Genomic DNA, 26,565 nt, shown 5'->3' with positions numbered 1-26,565 from the left:
TTTAAATTTGGATGAACTAAAAGTTAAAAGCCAAAAGTCAAAGAACAGGAAGAAAAAAAAATTTGAAAAAACACAAATGAAATGAAGGGTTTCGGATGCAGCCCTCAAGAAAAAAATCTAAACCACGCTAAACCAAGCAAATCTTTGAATGTTCGTTAAAATAAGAACTCAATGAAACAAAGTTTGTTTTACAGTAAGAAAAAATATGTACCCCATTTTCGAGTTTTTATAGCTTTCGTTTGAAGGTGACCTGCACTTGCCCACTCGTCGAACGGTCACCTGCAACACTCCTGAACGGTCACCTACCATCCTCTCCATTCGCGAGTGAAAGGAAGGGGAAAAGACCAGATCAAGCAAATCTCGCAAGATGGTTCTACGAGATTTGTCATGCGTCATACACCGTCTCTTTTCCCATGCAAATCTCGTAAGACCATTCTACGAGATTTTCTGCCACGCTTCAACTGACTTTGTACAAAACTTTATAAATTTTACAATTTAGTTATGTGAGATTTGTTAAATTTGACAGCATCATGTAAGCATTAATGTGGAATTTTTTTTTCAAATGGAGTATTATTTAATATTTTATTTTAAATTAATAATAAAACGGAAAAAAACTCGAGAGAGAGTTGGAGAAATCAGAAATGAGGAGTTTGGTCAGAGTCGCAGCGCCCGCTGCTCTGCGCTCCGGGTGGAGGTCTCCTCCAACTACAACTACCTCAACTGCTGGTAGTATATCTTCCCCTCTTCTTTTCCTTTCTCTCTCCTCCTCTCGCCGTCCTCCCTTCACTCTTTCCATGGCCGCCGCCTCTGCCTCTCAGTCCACCTCGCAGTCTCAGGTACCCCCAACTCTATTTTGCTTCTTGTTTACATTTGCTTTTTACATTTTCAATGATCTCGCTGAATCGCTGCTCCCAATGTTAAGCACATCTTTCATTCGGATTATTAGGAGCTCTCCTCCATCATCTTTATTACTCGATGCTTCTTTCTTTCTTTCTTTATTTAATGAGTGTTTTAAGTTTTGAATTGAATCGCCAGGCCGTCGTTCCTCCTGCCGATGGTTCCGCCGATGCCTCCGTCTTCAGACTGATTCAATCTCACCAGGTCACTTTCCCCTCTCCTTGTCACTCCTCCTTTTTCCTCCATTCTATATTTACTTATATTTGTTGTTGTGTCGTTCACTATGAAAAAAGAGGGGAATGTCTCAATATATATGCTTCTTAAGCTGTGTCTGGGAGCACGGAATTCAAGGCTCCGATTTGGACTTGAATCTTTACCCATATAATTTAATACAATTTTACATTGAACTTGTTTAAGTTCACGTAAATTTAAATCCATCTTCTAAAAGTAGGCACGGTAGCTAAAAACGCCTGGAAATAAATAAGTGAAAGCAAAGCAAATTTCAGTTCCTGGCGTCTATGTTGTTCAGTTCGTCAGCTAGGAGGAAACTACACTTAATGTGAAAGCACTTTTACATGATTTGATTTTTTTCTTTTCCTTTTCCTATCTTTTTGGGTGTTTTTTTTTTCTTTTTCTTTGGCGAGGCCACAACTGTAGTCCAGTGGAAATGTTTCTGGGGTTCAAATGTCCTCTTTTGTTTCTCTTCCTTGGTGTTTTCAGCAACCAAGCAGGGAAAGAAATCATGGGGATTTAAAAAATCTTTGTTCCTTGTGCAGGAATCTGCTGCTCGTCTCCCTCCAGTTGAGGAAATTCGTACTGTACTTGATAACAGTGTCCGGGGCATGCTATCTACCTTCTCTCAGGTTTGTTGATAAACACTAGCTGGCAAGAAGTGATTGGAATGAGATATTCATAGCTGTTTTGTTTACTGCTCATTTACCATTGAAATTAGCAGCCGACATGTTCTACATGGTAGTTTTATACTATAGGGCTAAGCTCAATTAGGTGTTATGTTGGCGTGATTATTTAATTCTATTTTTTTCATGAGCAGGATTAGAATTTAAGTTTGTGCTGAATGTTTGCCAATGACTAAATAAGTATTTACTAAAATTTTATTATTTTCATTTTGTTGAACTGCAAGGACTAATAGCACAATGCAAGATTCTTACAACTTGGAGAATATCCAAATCCTAACAATGTCTCTGCAGAATGCCAAGATGAAGAGACATGCTGAGATTGCAAAGTTGCAAGCTTCATAATATCGTAATTGAAGCTCCAAGGACTAGCCAAGAAAGACTCTGGCTTTCCCAATTGTTTCTTCCCAATTCTTGCACTCTCTAAACTGTAGCCTCACTTTACTTCCTTTCTATATATTTAATTAGGGGCAAGGCCTCATGGGATATATATGTAGGCCTAACGCCATGGGCATGGGGAATGGATCCTCCCACATTCGACTAACCCATGCCTCACATTTTCTTTTAAACACATGGAGCTCAAACCATAACCATTGGTTGGTCATCTTGCCATGAGTGGATCACTAAACACAAAGTTAACTATAGAGTTATGCTATCATTCATCTCTACCTTACTTGATCTATTTTATGGTTGTACTCTCTAGGCCTCTCTCTTCCGTTATTCTGGTCTCTTGGCTAAAGATTTTTTTAAAGGAAATTTGGGTCTTGTCAACAAGCTGAGAATCCATAAGTGATTGCTCAAAGGCATCCTAGGTTCTAAATGAATACTGAACAGATATAATTCCAAAATTAGAAACAGAAAACAAAACCCCATGCTCCTCTACCCTTGGTCATGGTCTCAGTTTTTTTGGCTATTTTTTATAAATAAATTGTCAAATAGGGAACATGCAGGAGTGGAACCTGCTTCAATATTTTACCTAGAAGGAGCCAACTTGGGTTTGCCATGTGTTAGACTCACACCAACCCTGTGAATTTGCAGCATGTGACAAGCCTAAACTGCTTCCTTTAGTTAAAATATTGAATCCATAATCATTGAAGTGTTGAACACAGCTTGTTCAACTTGATTCTCAAAGGAGTTTGATCCACTGAGTGAATTTAGATATGTCTTTCTATTAAAAAAAAAAAAAAACATGTATAATAATATTCAGGTATTTTCGACTTTATTTTTAGGTTCTAGGTTATGTGTTTGTCTATATCATATAGTTGTTTTAGTGCAAACAGGCATATGCCTATATTGATAGTTTCCTGGATATTTATAAATAGTGCTGCTGAATTGTGAATATTAACCTGACACTGTTGTGGGCATAAAATGGTTTTAGAACTGAACATTTGTTTTATCTGTAAATGGTTAAAGTTAATATAGTCACCTTCAAGCAAAGGTTGTTTTGTACGTTTGTTTGCTGGTTCATTTATTATTGGGACATTTTTTTTTCTTATTAGATGGTTATTTTGGCCTTGGTCCAACTTATTGCAATTCCCTTTTTCCTGCAGAAGCATGATGGTTATCCATCAGGTTCCATGGTTGATTTTGCTTGTGATCCCAATGGATATCCAATATTAGCAGTCAGTAATCTTGCAGTTCATACAAAGGTTTGCGTCTTATCTTAGAAATTTTTATTTTTTCTTTTCAAAGTATATGTTTTTTTGAAGGAGAGCTTAGGCGCAACGGTAAGGTTGTTGCCGTGTGACTTGGGGGTCACGGGTTCAAGGCGTGGAAACAGCCTCTTGCATAAATCTAAGGTAAGGCTGCGTACTATAAATCCATTGTGGTCCGCCCCTTCCCCGGACCCCAAGTACGCAGGAGCTTTGTGCACTGGGCTGCCCTTTTATGTTTTCTTGCTTTTTAATTTTATCTCTTAGGTTGAGAATGACAGAAAAAGGAACATCATAGTTTGGACACGCCAGTCAGACCCGATCCCTTTTTAAAAAAGGGGAAATGCCATGAACAAAGATTTGAACTGCAGAACTGTGATAGAAAGACCAAGGTTGTTACCAATACAGCCGTTGACCTGTGTAATGTTATATTTGAACAAAGTTTATATAAACAAAAATGATACGTTGCACACGGACAGCATATGCACTTACAACTTAATCAAACCATTAATTCTTTTGTCCTTTAATGAGTTTTTAATTGAATCAAATATTTTTTCATTACTATTTAATATTTGTATGATTTATAATAATTATTATCATAATAATAAATTTCAAAAATATTTTATATATAATAAGAAAAATAATACAAATAATTATCGCCAGAGCTGCTATTAATTTTTTTAATTTCTAATTAACTAATAGGTTATTATGATCACCATCTATATTATTATTACTATTATTGTTATATCACTGGTTCGATTACTTGTCTGACCCACTGGTTTAACCAATCCGACTAACTCAGTGGCTTCACTGGATTGGTCACTGGTTTCAGATTTTAAAACCATTAGGGATATCCGCATAATTGTTTATGTTCAAAGTGGCGACCCTCTTCTTCCCAGTTCAAGTCTGAGACTACAACCTCCCTTTGCTGTCCACATAACTCCTTGTTATAATGACTTAAATCATTCCACTAAAGTAGTGTTTTTGTTTTGGAACTGATAGAAAAAGGAAAGTATGCTTTATGTTCTCCAGAACACACAGTTGCTTTATAGGATTGTGAATCCTAGCTGGTCGCAAGGGGAGTGCAACCAGATCTGCAGGTGTTGGTTTTTTTCGGAGCTTAAAAGTGCAACGAAGTAATTTATAGGGCTCTAGTCATGGAATTGTCATGTGGGCCAATTCGACAATTAGACATGGCATTGAAATTTGGTTCGAAGTTGAGGGAGTTAAAATGCCACTTTAGGGGCTAACGTGTGATCAGGCAATACTTTAGGACTCGTTGTGCAAGTAACCCTTCAATTATTGCATTGAATCACTCTCTTGTATGCAAAACTATTTTGGATTGAGGTCAAAATTTTGGATATCTTCACCTGGTTAACCTTATAAGAGGATGTTTGGTTTGAGTTGTCGTGCCAGATCCCCTGTAATTTGTCCCCTGGAATTGCCCATATTTGGGAATGCATGGGAATTATATGAGGGTGGCGTCATGGATCCTATGGGATGCCCCAAAATATGAGTTTTCAAAACCCAACTCTCCCTCAGGTAATCTTGGGTAATTTATGGGGCTCTAGTCATGGGATTGTCATGTGGGCCAATTCGACAATTAGACATGGCATTGAAATCTGGTTGGAAGTTGAGGGAGTTAAAATGCCACTTTAGGGGCTAACGTGTGATCAGGCAATACTTTAGGACTCGTTGTGCAATTTACCCTTCAATTATTGCATTGAATCGCTCTCTTGTATGCAAAACTATTTTGGATTGAGGTCAAAATTTTGGATATCTTCACCTGGTTAACCTTATAAGAGGATGTTTGGCTTGAGTTGTCATGCAAGATCCCCTGTAATTTGTCCTCTGGAATTGCCATTTTTGGGAATGCATGGGAATTATAGGAGGGTGGCGTCATGGGTCCTATGGGATGCCCCTAAATATGAGTATTCAAAACCCAACTCTCCCTTAGGTAATCTTGGGTTCTTATTGGAATCCAACATGGGACAGAAATATTCTTACCATTTATTGCTCCTGTATGAATGATAAGTCTCTCAAAATTTGGAGGTAAGCTCGTAGAAATCATGCCCACCCTCACTGTTTCTTTGTGGATTGGTCTCTTTTTCTTGTAGCTAATAGTGATTAAAAATTGATCGCTTATATGAAGACTTATGGTCCCTTTTTTTTTTTTTCGGTTTAGAATTTTCTATCATTTTGTTAGCCCTATATAACCTAGGTTTTTTTCTGCAGGACCTGTCAGCTAATCCTAAATGCTCATTGCTGATAGCAAGAGATCCGGAGGATAGGACTGATTTAATAATAACCCTGCATGGCGATGCTATTTCTGTGAGTATTGAATTTTAAAGTTGTTTTACTGTTTATCAAATTATATCACTTCTGTTCCTTTTTATGTGTGCATCTGATTGATGCATTTATCTTGCTATTATATTTTTGGTATGACTTTTGTTAGGTTCGTGAAGAGGACAGAGCAGCTGTTCGCACTGCATACCTGGCAAAGCATTCAGATGCATTTTGGGTAACTCTTGCTCTTCTTTTGTAAACTATGTTATATCCTACCACATCCTTGCTCTTATTTTTGTAAAATATGTTAAGTCCTATCACATTCTCAATTATGTTGACAACTAATGAAAGCTTTCTGCATGAAGGTTGACTTTGGTGACTTTCAGTTTATGCGTATTGAACCAAAAGCTGTGCGATATGTGTCTGGGGTTGCAACTGCTTTACTGGGATCTGGAGGTTTGTTGATAATTGTTTCTTTCCTCCCTCATTTTGAAAATTTCAAAACTGTCATTCAATTATTGTAGCGAGGAGGAGTGTGCTGAGTGATGTTACTTGGGGACAAAATTCAAAGGGAAGCAGAGGGTGGGCCTCCTCTGCCCCTTTGGACATTTATAGGATTTTCAAAAAATTCTTCTATGGTATATTTTTTGCAAAGGACTTTACAGAAAATGATATTAGTCACTGTCGTGATGTTATTGCTGCTGAACCAACAAGCATCATGCGTTATGCTAAACTTTTTTATCCCTTGTTAACTTAATTATTTTTCTCAGAATTTAGCAAAGATGAGTACAGAGCTGCAAAAGTTGATCCAATATCTCAGTTTACTAAGCCTGTGGCGGTATGACTGCTAAATGCAAATTTTGCTTCTTTGTAGTGTGCGCTATCGTAGCCTCAACTTGTTTTGTGGCTTCAACCAATACTATTATCTTTTTGTCAGTCGCACATGAACAAAGACCATGCAGAAGATACAAGGGTTATTGTGCAACACTCAACATCAATTCCGGTAACATGGATTACAATTTTATTTATCTCATTTTGGTATTAAATTGATAAAGTCAGAAAATATTGGACTCAAAAGCAAATGCGGCTTTTTTCGGTTGAACTGTGAAAATTACCATTCATTGTACATATGTTTACTAGGTTAGGACATGTTGAGGTATATTCTGGAAAAATTTTGAGTTATTTTATTTATACTTCTTGGATTATGACAAATATATATTTTTAACAATCTTTTGGTTGAATGATTTCGTGATGTATATTTGTGCATTTCAATGTATAGACCTATTTTGGTGTTTCAGCTCTGAGGGAATTTCTTCAGTTTTGTTTATTTCAGGAATGTAGGATTTAGCTGGATAGTAACCTTTAGACTTGTGCAATATAAATTGGTATAGGATGCTAATTGAATGTTGAGTTTGCATCCTTCTCCAGGTGGACTTTGCTCACATGCTGGATTTGGATAGTCTTGGTTTCAATGTTAAGGTAATGCTGATTGCTGACATCTTATCTATTTCACTTGTTAACTTTCATAACACCAATTAAAAGTTTGTTTATGATTGGCTCTGTGCATATTTGGTAGCCAAAATGAAGTTCTCATTGAACTGTTATATTATCATTTTTTCTTTGTATCCTTTGTCTATTTCCTTGTAAAATTGTTCTGATGCTTTTCTTCCACTTCAGGCTGGTTTTCAAGGGAATACTTTCAAGCTTCGAATTCCTTTTCCTAGACGTGCTGAGGATAGGAAGTGAGACTTTTTTTTTTAGAATTTTCTTATAATTTTAAGCTCGTATTGATTTTTCACTTTTTTTGCTATTCTGGTTTTGGTGTTCCAATAAACTGGATTCATGCTGCGTATGTGTCTGCTTAGCTTCTTGTTTTTATGAGTAAATTCTTTTGATAGAAATAAATCTTTCTTATTTGCTGCATTCAAATTGAATGAGATGGGGTAATTGTGTTGCGCGCTTGACTTCATTTCTATAATTACGATAAGTCATGCATGTTGGGGGTCAAATGATATCATAGTACATCACCATCAAGTGAAAATAACAGATTGCAATGCACCAGTGTCCCCATAATCTGTCATGTGACCTCTTAGGTGAGATTGCAAAAAATGCTGGTTCCTCCTCTAGCCCTCACTGGGAACACAAGGGGATGCTATTCCCTGGCATAGCAATTTAAATTTGTTTAGAAATTAAAATTGCCTGCATCTTTTACATGTTTCCTTTTTATTGAGTGATGATATTTTGGTCACCTGATATATTACCTTCTACAAATCATATTCTGGTTTAAATTAAATTAAAATGAGCCTATGATGATTCATGGTGATTTTTAAGTTGGATTGCTTTCTTGGGTTGTATTGTACCATTGTGTCTGACTGTTTTTCTTTCGTAGGGATGTGAAAACTCTTATTGTGGAAATGCTTCAAGCTGCCAAATCTCAAGTGAATTGATCCCATAGTAGAAGAGTGATAAGGAGGCACACTTGTCTAAATTTCAGGTTAGTCTTGTTTAATTTTTTTTTTTTCCTATTTTTCCCCCTCCCATCTCTTTTCTCGGCATACTGCTGTTTCCTTATTTGGGCATCATCACATGCCACAATTGGCTGCTGAGTCACACACTCCTGGAGCAGTTCATGTTGTAGGTTGTACATTGTAGTTGAAAATTTTTCCAACTTGTGGGGGAAACTAGGAAGAAGCAAGGTGAGGTTCTAATGAAAATTAATTCTAACATTCTGCTAATTGAACAGGTAGAGAACTTTTTTCCTTCATGAGACAATCTGATTTTCATCGTACAAAATTTGCTTTTCATCGTTTGTGCTCTTTCTGCATTGTTCTAATTCGATAATTTGTGCTCTTTCTGCATTGTTCTTAAATCGTTTCATGCATCTAAAGAGTGGGAAATTATTGGTTTTATTTTTTATTTCCTCTGGTTTGTTCCCTCCCCGGAAGAAATAAGTATTAGCGATTTTCTTTTATTGGCTTATTGTGAAGATCTTGTTTTTGTCGTCGACTTCCCAACAATTCCATGACCATGTTGGCTTTTAATCGAAATTTTCTTTCCTCATGAACTATCATCTGGGCAGTACATATTGTATTCTTTTGTATGCAGATACCATAACCTGAGAAGTTATATTTTTCTTATGTGCAGATTGTCTCAATCATCTTCACAAACAAGATATGCTGCAGTCCCTTCACTTTTGGTTGCCCTCTTTACACGGAAAAAAGAAAGAAGAAAGATGTTCTAGTATACACAATGTAGACATAAATTGCTAAGAGCAGATGAAATGCAAGACAATATTTGTGTTAATTAATGCATGACTGGTTTTATGTTAATATTAACATAGATTGAAGATTATATATATGACACTGCTGTCTGTTCCCATTTGATATGGGATGATGAGAAAGTTGATAATATGATAGTGATTAGATTAGTGGGGATCATGATATTTGGTTGGTGACTGTTCTGTTAATGATCCGAAGATGACTTAATAGGGTACACTATATGTAATAGTTAGAAACAATTAACTAATTAAACAACGATCACATAATATTATATGAAATAAATAAATAAATAAAATTAATAATCATAGTATGATTCATTATGATCCATAGCGTTTTTTGAACCAAATTTTTTTTATAAAAAAAAAATGAGGTTATGATTCTCGTGGCTTGTATGTGAAACAAGACTTGCTTTTTCAAAGGCAAAAAAAAAAGCATTTTTTGAAAAAGTACACATTACAAATAAATAAATAAATATAGATATAGATATAAATAAAATTATAAAAGATAAATTCATGTATTTTTATCTTATGGAAATAATTAATAATTGCATTTCTAACAATAAAATGACTCAAGTGATTGGTAAAACATCATGTTAATATATTAAAAAGTACGTCTCTCAATAGCTCTGTCTTCTATTTACCTTCTTGTTCTTTTTGTTAAAAATTATTAATTTAGACAATGTAATCACATTACAATCGATAAATCATATATTTAGATTTTAAACAATTTGGATCTTATTTTAATGAGAGGTCTTAAAACGCACTCGATTGGATGAATTGACATCATATAGCTGACCACATCTAATGAAACTAAACACTTACTATTATTGTTGTTTTATGAGAGATTTTAGATTTGAATTTGTATGTATTTGAACAAAATTTAGTATAAAAGGGTATTAATTTTTTCTTAAATTGGTGAATTTTTACTTAAATTCAAACTAATTTAAGTTAAAATATATTAGATTAACCTGTTAATTTTTTATTCATAATTATTCAAAAATAAAAAATAATAAAAAAGTCCAATGGGCTGGAGCCATAAAAAAAAAAGCCCACAAAAATAACGGCATGTAGGTCATTTTGGATTGGCATTTGCTATATAATAAGCATGTAGTAGCCCCAAGACTCCCCATCTCAAAACCCTAGTTCTTCGTTAGCTCACATGTCGCAACCCTTCGCTGTCGCTGTCTGTGTCTGTAAGAGGGGGATGGGTTTGGCGCCTCTTAGAGTAGCCGTATGAATGATGATCGTGTTTATATGGCTTAGTTAGGAGGCGTAGATTAAAGGAAGCGGTGGATCAGAGAAGAAGCTTCTCTGATCTTTCACTTCATTGGCGGCCTTTTTGAGGGGACTCTCTTGTGTTGTTTCTGTCAATTGTCCCCCAAGCAGCCTCCCACATTACTCCCTCCTCTCTCTGCTTTTTTTTTTGGGTCTGATTTTTCATCCTAAATCCCCCAAGCAGGCATCGTCGCACTAAAATTTGGGTACATTGTCCTTAACGAATCACTTTGGGGGCTAAGGTGAGATATTTTCTAATCAGTACCCAAATAGCTGTAATTTGTTCTTAAGATGACAGTTAAGTCATTTCATCATCCTCACTGATTAAAATATCAAATTAGAGCGGATCATGTGCGGAGGGGAATCTTGGAGTTAGGGTTTCTAGACGATGGTTATAACTATTTAATTCACTTTGGAGAGATCTAGAATTTTGGAGGTGGTTCAGCTTTTTATCATAACAGCAAGGCGAAGCTGAATTAGCTTCCGCATGATGTTAAGGTTGGTTGTTTTCGAACTGATTAAGCCTCTTTACTTGCAAAGAAAATGCAGGTCAACAAAATTAAAGAATTAGAACTTTTTGAGATTTATGTTTTGTTTAATACTGCTGTTTGATGAGCGAGAAAAAACTAAAGTACATATATGATGCACTTTTATGATGCAATGACATTTTGCAAGCATAGGATGCTTCTGGAGTACATATTAGGGAAGCGAAAGCAGTGGATATGACATTCCGGAATCAGGAGATGTGTGCGATGAGTTGAGACTCCGGAACCTTTTGGATGATCAGTTTGATTTGGTGAGAACCCTGCCTTGTTTGCCCCTTCTGTTTAAATGGAAGAGGGCCCTTATTTATTTAGTTGGTCATTTAGTTTTTTTTTCAGTAGCTTATGGTATTACATGCATATTCGGTCAGTTCAATACATAATGAGCTTCTATATATTGTGTGTATTCAATCTCAAACTAATCCTCTCTCACAGCTTCCCTTAAAAGACAAAGGCAAGATGATGTGCTTTGTCTCAAAGTTGTCATATATAAGTCAATTATGTGTGCCTTTGTTGCATGCATTTCTCGTGATGGTGCAGCACCTGCTTTCATGGTTTCCTTGGTTAAAACATTTCTGTCCTATTGATAAAATAGTCTTGAAAGTAGTCATAGGGAAATGGGGTTCTTTGTTTCTGTGTGGAGCAATGTTTAAAGGCAAAGTCATACAGTGAGGCCTTTTAAACCCTTAAGAGGCAAGGGGTAAGCGTTAAGGCATTGAAGCATAAGCCTTTTGAAAATTTTATTATTAGATAAAAATATCTGGATAACTTACATATAATTAACTCTTGGTTGTAAACACATTAGCGTTAATATTTGAGTTTTAATATGTCAAATTATTAAATACTAGAACATAATACCATAACCCACATTTTCAATAATATGCAATGTTCATGCCATAAATTCCACAAAATAGAAGCAGAAACAAGAAACAGGGAACGAAAAAACAGAAAAGCAGCAGCAATGCAGCTCTGACTGAGATGCCAAAAATCCTAGATAACAAAACATGAAATGTTAATAAAAGAAATGCTTCCAGGAGAAAAACAGCTCAGTTATGAAATAAAACAGCAACAAAGAATAAAAAGGAGGGAGAAAAGGAACGTTAAAGAGGGGGACCTGAGCAGCAGTGCTGAAATTTCAGCATAAAGGAAACATAAAACTCCAACAAAGAAATGCGAATAAAAGAAATGTTTCCAGGAGAAAAACAGCTCAGTTATGAAATAAAACAGCAACAAAGAATAGAAAAGGAGGGAGAAAAGGAACATCAAAGATGGGGGCCTGAGCAGCAGTGCAGAAATTTCAGCATAAAGGAACATAAAACTCCAACAAAGAAAAGGACAGTGAAGGAAAAAAGTTTTAAAATGGGTTTGTGGCTCTGACTGAGGGCTGCAGATCTGAAGAGGAAGAAAAGTAAGAAATCTGAGAGCAGTTGAGTAGATGTCAGGAAAAAGTGGCAGAATTTTCATAAAAGCAGCACAAAAAAAAAGGGTCACAGCTGCTCTAATTGACCGCAGCAGAGCAGCAGAGTCACTGATTTTGGTCAATCAGGAGGAAGATGAAGTAGTAGAAGAAGAAAGACGCCAAGGAGAAAAAAGTGGAGAGGAGACCTAGTTGATGAAGAAGAAGATGATGATGAGAAGACTGAGTTTTCAATTAAAGCTTGAGGGTAGGCCATTGTTCAAAGCTCTGCCTGCATCATGAGATCTGATATCTCATAAATGTCACCATTTATATATATATATATATATATATATATATATATTCAGAGAATGCTAGCTTGTTGAGAGTTGAAAGATGTTAAATGCAGGATAAACTAACTATTATATTGTGCTTTTGACCCTTTTTTTTATACTCACATACACACAAATCTGATGCTTGAGATTAAAAGAGAAGGGGGGGAAAAAAAGCAAAGGTAAACATGTGTAACCGTCTCCCCAAGTTTTTTCTTACCATTTATTGCTTCTGTATGAATGATAACGGTCTCTTCAAGTTTGGAGGTCAGCTCCATAAATCATGCCCTCCCTTAGTGCTTCTTTGTGGTATGGTCTCTTTTCTCTTGTAGCTAATAGTGATTAAAATTTTATCACTTATATGAAGCTCATGATGCCTTTTTTCTGGTTTAGAATTTTTGAGCTTTTTGTAATAGCTGTGATGGGTTATTAAGAAGTGGTTTGATCAACAATCAATTCATTTCAACATCCTTGTCTCATTAAAACGTCAAATTAGACAATCAATGCATCCTTCTACTTGGGGGGGGGGGGGGGGGTGGGGTTCTTCTGTCTTCCAACAATTGTCTAGGGTTAATGTTTGCCCTCGAATAACCGGAAAGTTCTGATTGATTGTAGTCACTGTTCGGTTCAGACAGGGGCATACAGCAATTTGGGAAAAAAATCCCTTTTCCGAATCAGTTTGAGGGTGAGGAATGATTTATTTCATTGCAGTTCCTTTCCTAGATTGCTTCGGATAATATTGATTCTTCCTTTCATTCATTTGTTTGCTTACTTTGCTTTTCAATTTTAATTTTTTATTTTATTTTAATTAAACTATAATTTTGATTTGAATAGAAAGTATGGGAACAAACCAAATGATGAGTATTGGATAAAAATTCTCACGACGGTCGTCTGAGTCACATTGATGCAAATGTTCCAATGATTCTGATGGGTTTTATTTGTTCAATGATTGTTGTGTTTTGTTAATGTTTATAATGGTAGAGCAGAGCAAGCATGATGATGATATGTACATTAAAATTCTGATAAATTCATGATTGGAATACAATATCTTCCTATTCATTCTGAACAGTTGCAATTTTCAAAGTTAAGGGGCCTTTTTATTTAAACACATGAAATCAAGTGCTGCTGATAGTTTGTTGTGTTTAATGTCTTATTTATTGATTTGTTGTTATGTATTTTTTAGTTGCAAAGAAACCATAATGATATGCATGATATGTATGTTATTCTGATATTTCATTATTGGAAAATATGATCCATCCCTTCCTATTCATGCTGAATGCTTGCAATGCCTATAATTATTTTTTCTTCTTCTGCTACCAAAGTTTCAGTTTAGGTTGAGGGACATTTTTATGCTGAATTCCTATACCCCATAGTTACTACTTTCAAGTGGGTGTGAGAGAAAAGGGGGGAAGTATCTAAGCAGATGTTGGCTGCAGAGTGCCTAGAGAGCATGCGGGTATGCAAATTATTATGTAATGTGATAAATATATATTTTTAACCTAAATCTAGATAAACAGACATATTTATATTGGTAAATTCGTGAAATTATAAATCTTAATTAGTATATTTGATTTCATTTTTTGCCCCCTTGATCTTATTTGCCACATATATACATGTAATAATCATGGTTGGAAAATCAAGATTCAAATCATTAATTGAATTCCAATTTCATGAATTGAATTGTAATATTTGATACAAAATTTGAAGAATAGGTTCCAAATGATTTGCATGTGTTTTCAACAAGTAAACTAGCAATATGTTGATAATTGGAATGCCACTGGCCTTCGAAGAATGTGTTGGTAATTGGAATGGTGCTGGCCTTTGAAGAAAGTTTTATAGGTTTAATGCTTAGTTTGGCCCCCTGTGACCTTTTAAAAGAGAATTTTAAAAATGAGCTGATAAAAAAGAGTTTTCTTATATTGTTCTAAAAGTGTTTGGTCTCCCTGTGAAAAGGGAACTGTTAGAAAGAAAAAAACTGACATTGACTGTTTGGTAAAAAAGTTGTAAGGTGCCTAAAAGTATTTAAAATGACTAAAAATAGTATATATTTTTAGGAAATACAACTAATGCATTAATAGTTTTGTAATATTTGCAAAAAATTAAGGACAACAATAAAATTGAATAATGTGTTGGATAAAAAGTTTCCTTCTCACTTTTAAAATCTTCAAATCTGTAATTTTAAAAGTTAACCAAAAAAGTTAAAAGCTAGCTTTTAAAAGCTGAAAAAACTGTTTACCAAAGACATTTGACGTAAATTTTACTTTTAAAAAGAGAAGTTAGAGACAAAAAAGGAGGGTCGAATTCATCCTAAGTTCTGCCATGATCTAGTTGATTCAAACGTGTATTGATCTAAAAGGAAAAATTAACCATATAAACAAGATATGTCATGATATAACCATTTCACTGCTGTCAAGTTAAGTTAATTTCTATGAAACTATATATATTTTAAGGGAGAATTCTAGCTTGTGGAGAGTTGAAAGATGTTAAATGCAGGATAAACAAACTATTATATTGTGCTTTTAACTGTTTTTTTTTAGACTCACATGCACACAAATCAGATGGTTGAGATCAAAGGTAAACATGTATAGCAGTCTCTCCAAGTTTGTTGTTTCCATTTATTGCTCCTGTATGAATGTGAACAGTCTCTCTGAGTTTGGAGGTAGGCTCACATAAATCATGCCCTCTCTTGGTGTTTCTTTATGGTATGGTATCTTTTTTCTTGTAGCTAATAGTGATTAAAATTTTAACACTGATTTGAAGCTCATGGTGTGTTTTTTATTTTTTTGGTCTAGAATTTTCTAGCTTTTTGTAAGGCCTATAACCTAGGTGTTTTTCGCAGGACCTGTCACAGCTAATCCTAAATTTTAAGCTGTTTTACTGTTTATCAAAGTATATCACTTCTGTTTCCTTTTATGGTGCATCTAATTGATGCATTTGTTTTGCTATCTTATTTTTGGTCTGAATATTCTTTTGATTCCTAAAGAGGCACAGCAGCTGTTCGTATCTCGTACTTGGCAAAGCATTCAGATGCATCTTGATACTTTTGCTCTTATTTTGTGAAATATGTTAAATCCTACTGCATTCCGTATTATGTTGACAACTAATGAAAGCTTCTGCATGAGCGTTTGACTTTGATGAGTTTCAATTTATGTGTATTGAACCAAAAGTTGTACGATATGTGGCTGGGGTTTGTTGATAATTGTTACTTTTCTCCCTAGTTTTGAAAATTTAACCCAGTTTTTGTTCTGCCTCGTTGTCATTTGTGGAGAATTTCAAAACTGTCATTCATTTATTGTAGCAAGGGGTACTGGGGAGTGTGCTGAGCGATGTTACTTGGGAACAACTTCAGAGGGAAGCTGAGGGTGGCCTCCCCTGCCCTCTTGGACATTTATATAAGTTTCCAAAAAAATTTCTATGGTGTATTTTTGTTAATTTGCTTTACAAAAAATAATATTACTCTTTGTCGTGACATCATTGTTGCTGAACCATCAAGCATCATGTGTTTTGCAAACTTTTTATCTCTTGTTAACTTAATTATTTTTCTTAGAATTTAGAAAAGATGGGCCCTCTTGGACATTTATATAAGTTTCCAAAAAAATTTCTATGGTGTATTTTTGTTAATTTGCTTTACAAAAAATAATATTACTCTTTGTCGTGACATCATTGCTGCTGAACCATCAAGCATCATGTGTTTTGCAAACTTTTTATCTCTTGTTAACTTAATTATTTTTCTTAGAATTTAGCAAAGATGGGCCCAAGGCTGCAAAAGTTGATCCAATATCTCAGGTTGCTAAGCCTGCGGAGGTATGACAACTAAAGCAAATTCTGCTTCTTTGTTGTATGTGCTGTTGTAGCCTCAACTGCAAAAGTTGATCCAATCTCTCTCTCTCTCTCTCTCTCTCTCTCTCTCTGTGAGAGGGAGATGAGTTTGATGCCTCTTTGAGTAGCCGTATTAATGATGATCGTGTTTATATGGCTTAGTTAGGAGGCATATATTAAAGGAAGCAGTGGATCAGAGAAGAAGCTTCTCTCTGATCTTTAATTTCACCGGTGGCCTTTTTGAGGGGACTCTCTCGTTTTGTTCTGTCAATTGTCCTCCAAGCAGCCTCCCACATTGCTCCCTCCCACTTTCTGTGTTTTTTTTTAATCTGATTCTTCATCCTAAGTCCTCAAATGTGTGTGTATATATATATATATATATATATATGTATGATCCAATGATTAGTTTTTGTTTTTGGCTTTTAGGATTATTTGCCTCTCAAATGACTGGAAAGGCAACTTGGATTTTAATGCCACTTATCATTCTAATTCTTTTCAGACACTGGTGCACAGAAATTCTGGTACTTTGACCTTACGAATTGCATTGAGCATAAGGCAAGATTTTTTGTGTTTAGTACCATAATTGTTGTAATGGGTTGTTAAGAAATGGTTTGATCAATGGGCAATTCATTTCATTATCCCCACTTATTAAAATATATTAATGGATGCATCTACTTGAGGGGGATTCTTCTGTCTGTCTTCCAATAATTGTCTAGTGTTAATGTTTGCCTCCCGAATAACCCGGAAAGTTCAGATTGATTTTAGTCACCGTTCGGTTCAGATGGGGGCATACAACAATTTGGGATAAATAATCTCTTTTCCAAATCAGTTTGAGGGTGAGGAATGATTTCCTTCTTTGCAGTTCCTTTCCTAGATTGTTTTGGATAATATTCGTTCTTCCTTTCATTTGTTTGGTTATTTTGCTTCTGAATTTAAATTTTTTATTTGTTTATTTAAAGTATAGGTTTGATTTGAGTGGAAAGAATGGGAACCAACCAAATGATGAGTATTGGATAAAAATTCTCACACGGTCGTCTGAGTCTCATTGATGCAAATGTTCCAATGCTTCTGATGGGTTTCATTTGTTCAATGATTGTTTTGTTTTGTTTTGTTTTTTTGTAGAGCAAGCATGATGATGATTTGTACATTAAAATTCCGATAAATTCATGATTGGAATACAGTATCCTCCTACTCATTCTGAGTGCTTGTAATCTTTGAAGTTTAGGGACTTTTTGTATTTACACCCATGAAACCAAACGCTGCTGATGGTTTATTTGTGTTTAATGGTACTTCCTTTGTTTTGTATTAGTTGATTTTTGTTTTGTATTTTTTTAGTAAGAAAATACAATCCATCCCCCCCTACTTTGTTTTATTTATTGATTTTTGTTTTGTATTTTTCATTGGTAAACCAACCATGGGGAAAGGAGGGAAAGGGCCCAAGCATGAAATTATTATGTAATGTAACAAATATGTTTTTTTTTAACCTAAATCTAGATCCTACAGGCACACATTTAATTGGTGAATGCATGAAATTTACGTATAGAAGGAAAGAAAGAGAGGAAGAAAAGGAGAGAGAAAATTGGAGAGACTAAAATTTTTAGGATTATAACTTTGGGTCTCGAGAAATTATAGCATAACGGGTTAGATCTAAGGTATGTTTCTAAATCAAATTTTGTTCGTATGCTTTTATTTTTATTATGGTATAAGCATTATCTTATTTCAATTTCTGAATTTTGGAGGTATCGATTGAGATTTATATTTTGAACCTAATTGGAATATTGAATGTTTAAAAGATGAGGATTGATTTGGAGCTGAGGTTATGCTCAAAAATTTTGAAATTTGATCGGTTGTTAGTTAATATATCAATATTTTTTAGGATTATGAAATTTTTTGAAGTAACTTGGTATGGTTTTTGAATTTTCAAAATTGTCGGTGTGCTGTAGGATTCTGTTAGAGCTACAACTAGACTAATGTTCCAAATTTATTTTGTAACTTATGCTTTGAATCTGACTCCGAAATTTGGTAGGTTCATATATAACATATATAGGAACCTATGGATTGGTGATTTTTGAAGCTTGAGAATATGACTTTTTGATTTTTTAAAGTGTTGGATTTTGGGATGTCTAGTTCAATTAGCATAACTGAAAGTTAATTTCAAAAATCAAGTTTGGTGACCAAACGATGTTATATGGATACAAAATTTATCTCTAAATTATAAGCATAAAAAGAAGATCATTTCAAGATAAGCCTCATATTTTTCTAAATAGTGGTTTATTAAATACAATTGAATTTATGATTAGACTCTTGTGGGGGTTCAAAGCAAAATTATAATTAATTTCTTAATTAAGGATTTAATAAAGAAAATTTCACTTATAGTTATAGTTTGACTTATGGGTGAAAAAATGAGTTCATGGGTCGGGTTTGAGCAGGTCGTGAATGGGCTGGGTTGTAAACGAGTCGAGTCATAAATGAATTGGAGGTAAATGAGTCAACAACCATATAAAATCTAATTCGCGCATTTAATAAATGGCCGAGTCACGGGTTACTCGTTTTAAAAAATAATTAAATTATTTTAAAATTTTAAAGCCAAATTAAGAATAGAAGTTACATAACTCTTGGAGCTCTCAGTTGACGAGTCAAGGAAGAAGAAGAAGAATTGCAGTCTTGTGATCGCTAGATAGGCAAGGGAGTGAAGTCGTTAAGGGACCTCGCCGACCACAGCGAGAAGAAGAAGAAGATCTATAGTCTTAAAGAATTGTGATCGTCGGGCGAGCAACAGAGTGAAGCTGTGAAGGGACCTTGTCGACCATGACAAGAATAAAAAGAACTGTAGTCTCGAAGAATTGCGACTGCTGGGTAGACAGCCAGATGGAGACGGGCAAGGGCCAAGGGCACACGACGCCGGCGGTAGTGGAGTGCAGGTGAGAGGTGACTGCCTGGTAGTGGTCCTGGATCTTGACTCTCGAGGCCTCAGGAACAACTGAACAGGATACGTTGCATACACATATGAGGATTGGGAATTTGGGGATAGGGTTTGATATGTAAGGAATTTGGGTTAATAAACAAGTGACCCGACTCAAACCTAAGTTGACTTGTTTATAAACGCCGCCGGGGGGGGGGGGGGGGAAGTGACCCGTTGGGTTATGATCCATTTTGCCACCCCTAATTTGACTTAGTTTGGTTGGCCGCTGGCTAAATCCAGTTTTTAAACCGCACAATCCTGTCATAGGGGTAAACATGACCCACAATTTATAGGCCTAAGAGATGTTTTACAAAACAAGTATCAGAGAAAGTATATACTTCACTATTTTAAAAAACAATTACAATTTACAACTACTAGTATTAAATGTTTTAAATTTATAAATATTTTATAATTTTACAAATGCAGTTTTGATACTAGTGATATAATCTTTCTTACTTATTGTGTGTCGTCTCATCCAATTATTCTCCTACCTTACAAATAGTTTTGAAAAGCATATTAAGAATCATGCATAGCAAGCACATGGGCGAGATTAGAGAGAGCAGTTTGGAATAAATATTAGTATAGTACCAATTGGAAATGCTTTTATGATTTAGAATTTTTAAGAATGTTAATTTTGATGTTGGAGATATTCTTGCAATACCATTATTTAGCACTCTGGTATAAAAGTTTATGAGATTTTATTTATTTCTGTTGTTTTTATTTCTCACCTCACATGTGCAATTTTTATAGTCAGTTGCCCCATATGCGCTTAGAGGTTTGGGACATGACATTGGCGGTCAATGCCACCACCGTGTGGCTACTTACACATTACTCTGCATCGAAATTAACAAAATTTGAGTAACATATTTAAAGTGTTAAATCAATCTACAAAATATCATTGAAGTCAATTTTCACAATCTTCTAAACATTACAACATTTGAGGTAATAGATTTAACAAAATGTCATTGAAGCTAGTTATTGATTTATGTGATGTATTAGAAAATAGTATAAAAAATGTAGTCTTACCTTGCAATAACATAGGAAGAAACTAATAGTAAATTTAATATCCAAAATCAAATATATAAAATGATGTTTTTTGGATCCTCTTCTAATCCCAATATATATATATATATATATATATATATATATATATATTAGCAATTGATTTACCACCATATACATGCTAATATTTGATATTATAAAAAATGAAAAGATAATCACGGATTCCTCCCAAATATTATTTGTACGAGTGAAAAAGAATTCCTCTGTTTAATTTTAGTTTGCAAAGAACATGAACGTGAAAATGTTGTAATGCAAAATTACAAAATCACTAAAACTTACAATAGTTTGAGGTAACCTAAAACCAACCAATTTGACAATTCTCGTGAATCCCTATTGGACTCAATTCTGAGACTAGAGTGACAAAGGGGAAAGGAAAGTTAATTAATAAAAGTTTATTACCTCTTCTTGATCTTTCTCTTCAACCCTGTATGAAGTTGTAACAGGTAACCTTTCGTATCCCACTAGTATGCTTGGTATCTAAATGGAACCTCTGCGAACGCTCCTTCCACTAAGCTTCCTTTGGCTTCTTTAGAGTTTCAACCGTCACATAATAGTGTTTGGAATAGAAAGAAAGATTCAGATCTTTGAACTGAAAAGACTTGTATTAATGTTTCTTAATTTTTCCTCTCCGAACACAAGGGTTGGAGCTCCCTTATATATGTAAGCAACTACTAATGGATAAACACAACTTACTTTCTCAAAAGCAGATATCTGACGTAAAGTAAAAGCTAAAAGGATAAAAGAAGGGACAGCACATGCTTTGCTGACTCACTTACTTTAAAAAAGAAAAGAAATAGGGGACATCACATGTTTGCTGACTCACCTTTAAAATAAAACTAACTACCGACAACTTTAATAAAGTAACTTTTGACTAAACAACAAAAGATATGACCCGCCGGATTGTCCTTTTGGCGAGGCCTAGGATATGACATGGTTTTAGACAAATGTCTGATATGACACCTGGACTATCATCTCAACCGTTCATCTGTAAAAGTTCTCATCCTCCTTCATAGATCTTTCAAAGTACTAATGATTTCTTCATCGAGTTGCTTTCTTGCTAATTCTGCAAGTACAATCTGAAAATTACTCTTCATAGCCTGGGTTGAAGGAAGATGATGCTCCCAATTTTTAATTTGATTAATTATTTTCTTTGCTCAAATCGTAAATTTTGTTAAATTTTCTTCTTCAAATTTCTGGAAAAACTTTCCTTCAATAGCAATCAAAATTTTATGATCTACGAGGAATATACAATCTAAAGTCATCCTAACTTTTAGAAGATAAATTCTCCATAAATTCTAAACCAAATCATAGAATTTCCTATGTTTCTAGAAATCTTCCCAGTCTGTTTCTTCTTCATGAAAATCTGAGACTACTCCATCTTGCCAATCTTCTGGAAAAAGATTCCAGAACATAACTTTTCCTGATTTCAACTCAATTGGTTCAATGTAGTTAGACCACCATAATCGTCCTGGATTAGTGAAATTTAGCAAATGTTTCACCATTGCTAGCAGGAAATCAAAAGTTTGCCCTGTTTTGCTGAATCCAAAAAACTGGACCTCTCCCGTTCTCAAAGCCTTTTGTATTGCAATTAACAATTCGGAGTTTATATTTCTGGGAATTTGTAATTTTAGAATACACAAACCACTTCTCATCAAAAATTGCTTCAATGCTGGATACTCTGAAATACTTACTATCGCTCTCGTAGTAAAGTTGTATTTCTTCAGCTGAATATCCATTTCAACTTTAAGTTTAATCTGTCGGTGAATGAGTTTTGATATACTCTCCTTGTTAACAATCCTGAAGCTTTCTAAAATAATGGTTTCAAATTCTTCCAACATTTCTACCACTTTTCTAAGATTAACTAAAAAAGATGTATTTGCTGGACTTGTGGATTATTGATTATCCCTTCTAGCAAATTTCTCTTTTCCTTTGCGTTTTCTAGAGTCCTTCCTAGAAAATCTTTTATAACAAAATCAACTTCAATTGTTTTTTTATCCTTACTAGATTCTGAAACATTTTTGTTGATGGCCTCTAAGTCATTTTTCTACATACCTTTTCTCCTTACCTTCCTGGTTCTAGGATTTTGGACACACTAGGTGTTGTAATGTCCATATTGGCTACAAACGAAACACTAAATATGACTCTTGTTACTGGGCCTATCATCCTTCCTGGGCGAGCTTCCCTTCTTCATTTGGTTTTGTTCCAGAACTGGAACTGGCCGTTCTCTTTTCTGAGAAACGCTTCTTCTTTCTTTGCTACTTCCTTCTCCCTTTCTGGAGTTGAAAGTTATATGTCTCTATTTGTCAACAAATCTGGCAACTGGCCAATCTGCCACCTTATGCATTTCCTTACAAATTGGACATCTGTAATGGCTGCTATTGCTTGCCATTAGATCTACAAGAATTCAAATATCTGGTTAGAGTATCAGCAATAATATTATCCATTCCTTTAATATGTTATACATTAAAGGAGTAATATTATAATTCATTTTTCCATCTAATCAATCTTGCTTGAATGCATCGTTTTAACTTAATTTTCATGAAATGTTTTACATAGGAACTATTTGTTCTAACGATAAATGGTTTACCCAAGAAAAGTTCAGTAGCTCTAATTCCTTTAAGGACTGCCAACAACTCCTTTTCATGAACTGGGTAATTAAGTTATGCTCCATTAAAACATCAATTCCAATATCTGCTGAGGTGTTCTGTTTTATCAATTTTTATGATTTTTAAAACACATTCCCATGCTATATATGAAGCATCGGTTTCCGGAATTATATCTAATTTTGTACCGTCTGGATATTCTAACTTTGGTAAATTCTTGGCTTCTTTCTTTAAGGTTTTTACTACTTCAGTATCTTTTGAAGTCCAATTCTAAGGATTCTTTATTGAAACCTTTTTCTGAATTGGTGCTGCCTTTTTTGTCAAATTTTTTATAAATTTTCTAATGTAATTCAATACTTCTAAAAAGTACTGACACTGCCTTCTATCTTTGAATTCATTATGAAATTCACATAGCCTTTCTGCTATATGCGACTGAAGTTCCTCTTCACTTTCTCGAATTTTTAAACCTAAAAATTCAATCTGAGGTTGCATCCAATTGGTTTTTCTTTCTGAAAGAATCATTCCTTCATTTCTGAACACTTGTGCCACCTACCTCAAATATTCTAAGTGATCCCTTGTATTTTTACTAAATACTAGAACATCATCAATATAAACTGCAACAAATCTAGTCATTCCTTCAAACGCTTTATCCATCCTTCTCTGGAAGATTCGTGGGGCATTCTTCAATCCAAATGACATAACTAGCCATTCGAAAAGCCCAATCGGCGTAGTGAAGGCTGTAAGAGCTACTACTCTTTCTTTGACCTTTATTTGTCAATACCCTAATTTGAGATCGAATTTAGAATAAACTGAGGGTTTCTCTCTTCTTATTCTATTTCTAAGAGACTCCTGATTAGGTAGATTATACCCATCATCTCTCGTTTCTCTATTCAGATCTCTATAATCAATAACCATTCTGGTTTTTCCACATACTTGCTTGGTATGATTTGTTACCATGAATGCAACACTCATGTGCTCACTCGTACTAAGCCTAATGAGTCCCAAATTTAATAATTATGGAATTTGCTTCTCAAATTCCCTTATCATTTCATTTGGATAATTAATCCCTTTACTCTTAGAAAATTGTATCGCGATTTTTAAGCATAATATTAGCTTCTGGCATGGCCTTCTGACATAATACCTGCGGATTCTCCGACCAATTTTCTGAAAGCATCTTATTGATTTCTTCAAGATTACTTTCTTCTTCTTCTGACCGATTTACCTTTAGGATACTTCCTGATATCAGTTCCTTCCAATTATCAAGTTTCTCATGATAATTAGATTTTTCTTCCGATTTTTCTTCCTCGACTATCATGTAATTCTTTATAATAATACCTAAGGATAACAGAATGAAATGGTTGTCTAGGATTATTCCTTCTGAAAATATAGTAAATGACTGATATTTTCTAAGGAATTTACTTCCTAAAAGAAAATCATCTGGTAATTCTGAAATCAAGCAAAGAATTTGCTCCTTATAATCTTTGCCATTCATCCTTATCTTCTCATTTTTGGCAACCTCTCATATCTGGAGTAATGCACTATTACCAATTATAACCTGAAGATTTTCTGATTCCCAAGTCACTTCTGGAAATCTAATCCTTGTTCAAGGCCATGTACACCCAATATCGATAGGGGTTGTACATTCCACCTTACTGATAGAAATGTTTACTAATGTTGCACATTCTTTGATTTTGGCACTTAAAATGGATGTTCCCATATATGTTATATGAGATTGGTCTTCTTCTTCATCTGCATTCCACCTTACTGATAGAAATGTTTAGATAGGGATTCTTATGGTTCTCTAACCAACTACCATTCTACTACTTGAAGTTCTTCTTAATTCAGATGGTCCAGATCCTTCTGATCTAATTTCTGAATTTAAATCTTCCTCTCTAGATACACTCGCTCTGTTAGGAGTATAATCACTCAGAGGTTCTGTTATAATTAATCTATTTGCCTCTCATCATATTGACTCTGGCAAAAGATTTTTCAATCTCTCTTTTGTTCTTGGGGTTACTCAAATCTGAGGCCAACTTAGTGCTCTTGGATTCACAACTTCTGGTTGTAGTCCTCTGACTGAGTCGGTTTGATTTGTCTCGAAAAGTTAAGTGAATCTACTGACTCCCCTTCTTAGGGTTGGTTTCCCCGTGTTATAGAACTTTAAATATAACCTGGCAATGAGTCGAATGCACCTCCTATCTGGGCTGCATTTTAACATATTTTGTTAGTCTCGCGTATTAACTATAATCTGTAGAGTTTTCTCCACACTTTTGTCTTGAAGATCAACATGTAAATCTGGTATAACTTTTAACAGGCTACTCGTGAATGTAAGTTAGCTCTTGCTCCTCCTAGTAAGGACCTACCAAAATTACCGATACTTCCATTCATAACTGCAATAAGAATGGGAAGATCTTGCCCTTTTTTGACCAATGGATCTATCCCTACTTGGAAAATTCCATAGTGGACATATCTTGCCTTTATTTATTGCTCTCTGAACTTCTTGTGTGGTGAGTAATGAAACTATAAATGTTCCTGCATTCGTACTGGATACTTCTGTCGGTACGTCTTTCTCAATTACCTTTACTGTCTCTTTATAAGGTATCCATGAGGTCTGGTATGCTTCAGCCCAACTGGCTCGAGGCATCCTCCACTCCTGACAATCCCTTCTTTTTGAAGGAATTTCAGTTTCTACAATCTGCACAAAATCTCCTTCTTCTCCTGCTAAAGAAACTAGTTCTGGTGCTTTATCTACTGCTCTCATCATAGCTAGTCTTAACTAACTTAGCTTAAGAGTATAAGGAGATTCATCTCCTGAATCTTCTTCTTCTTATTCCAAATCGGAGTATTATGAGAAAATATAATAGATACTCTCATCATTTGAGTCTATCTCTTCTCCCCAAATTGTTTCATAAAGAAGCTCTGAAGAGTTCTCCATCAAGATACTCTTGAGGCTACCCTTCCTTTTTTCAACTTTTGGACAATTATTAGCTTTATGACCCTTCTTGCCATAAAAGCCAACAACAGTCACAATTCTCCAGAAATTTTCCTTGCGGACACTTAGGATATCGTCCATATTTCTTTTTGAATGATTCCTTGACATCTTCTCTAACCTTACTGGGTCTAAGATATCTTTTCTCTGGGGTTTTATTCTCTTTTCTAGACCTCTTCCTTTTTCCAAATTTCTTCCAAGTCTTTCTTTTAACTTTGGATGATTTAATCTTCTTATGGCAAATTCCTTCTGCACAACTAGTTTATACTTGTTCTGAGTATCTAGTTGGTCTTTGGTTATAGCCATATCTCCCTACTACCCCACTTGTCTTGGGACAACAATCTGGATTCATGTAAGGCATGTTTCTCACATCCTGAAACATATGCCGCTGCATACAGGTCTTATCATTTGTCTTACTGTTTCAGCTCTGACTCCAAAAGTATCTGATACTTCTGTATCTCTCTCAAGTCTTTGCTTAACAGCTTGTTTTACCACTTTTGGCCAATTACCGGGTAATTTATTAATGAAGACTTCTTTTGTGTATGCTTGATCTTGTGGT

The 26,565-nt window shown here is 34.8% G+C and overlaps 1 protein-coding gene, 1 long non-coding RNA gene and 5 other non-coding genes across 8 annotated transcripts; all 7 read left to right on the top strand.

Annotated features, from left to right (window-relative positions):
• The first annotated feature begins 611 nt into the window (after positions 1-611).
• On the top strand, positions 612-9,186 carry LOC131167865 (uncharacterized). Its single transcript, XM_058126876.1, has 13 exons — positions 612-836; positions 1,036-1,101; positions 1,674-1,760; positions 3,362-3,460; positions 5,699-5,794; positions 5,919-5,984; positions 6,115-6,205; positions 6,520-6,587; positions 6,687-6,752; positions 7,178-7,228; positions 7,427-7,491; positions 8,139-8,243; positions 8,894-9,186. The coding sequence occupies exons 1-12, from the start codon at positions 642-644 to the stop codon at positions 8,194-8,196; spliced, it is 1,008 nt and encodes a 335-aa protein (XP_057982859.1). The 5' UTR covers positions 612-641; the 3' UTR covers positions 8,197-8,243; positions 8,894-9,186.
• Positions 9,187-10,152: 966 nt separating this feature from the next.
• Positions 10,153-17,762, top strand: LOC131167864 (uncharacterized). 2 transcript variants are annotated; one of them, XR_009140167.1, is made up of 4 exons: positions 10,153-10,543; positions 10,643-10,799; positions 10,982-11,097; positions 16,308-17,762. It is a non-coding gene; the product is annotated as an uncharacterized LOC131167864 (long non-coding RNA). The 2 variants fall into 2 exon arrangements; XR_009140166.1 differs by having other exon boundaries at positions 10,153-10,799.
• On the top strand, positions 10,279-10,424 carry LOC131143617 (small nucleolar RNA U19). The gene has a single exon (XR_009133602.1). It is a non-coding gene; the product is annotated as a small nucleolar RNA U19 (small nucleolar RNA).
• On the top strand, positions 13,148-13,235 carry LOC131143630 (small nucleolar RNA snoR138). The gene has a single exon (XR_009133614.1). It is a non-coding gene; the product is annotated as a small nucleolar RNA snoR138 (small nucleolar RNA).
• On the top strand, positions 13,419-13,504 carry LOC131143608 (small nucleolar RNA Z161/Z228). The gene has a single exon (XR_009133593.1). It is a non-coding gene; the product is annotated as a small nucleolar RNA Z161/Z228 (small nucleolar RNA).
• Positions 16,542-16,688, top strand: LOC131143616 (small nucleolar RNA U19). The gene has a single exon (XR_009133601.1). It is a non-coding gene; the product is annotated as a small nucleolar RNA U19 (small nucleolar RNA).
• LOC131143601 (small nucleolar RNA Z105) lies at positions 17,515-17,591 on the top strand. Its single transcript, XR_009133586.1, has one exon. It is a non-coding gene; the product is annotated as a small nucleolar RNA Z105 (small nucleolar RNA).
• Positions 17,763-26,565: the final 8,803 nt, after the last annotated feature.

Source organism: Malania oleifera, chromosome 11 (assembly GCF_029873635.1).
Source record: "Malania oleifera isolate guangnan ecotype guangnan chromosome 11, ASM2987363v1, whole genome shotgun sequence".
Classification (NCBI taxonomy): domain Eukaryota; kingdom Viridiplantae; phylum Streptophyta; class Magnoliopsida; order Santalales; family Ximeniaceae; genus Malania; species Malania oleifera.
Note: the sequence above shows the minus strand (reverse complement) of the source record. Positions and strands in the feature narration are given on the sequence as shown.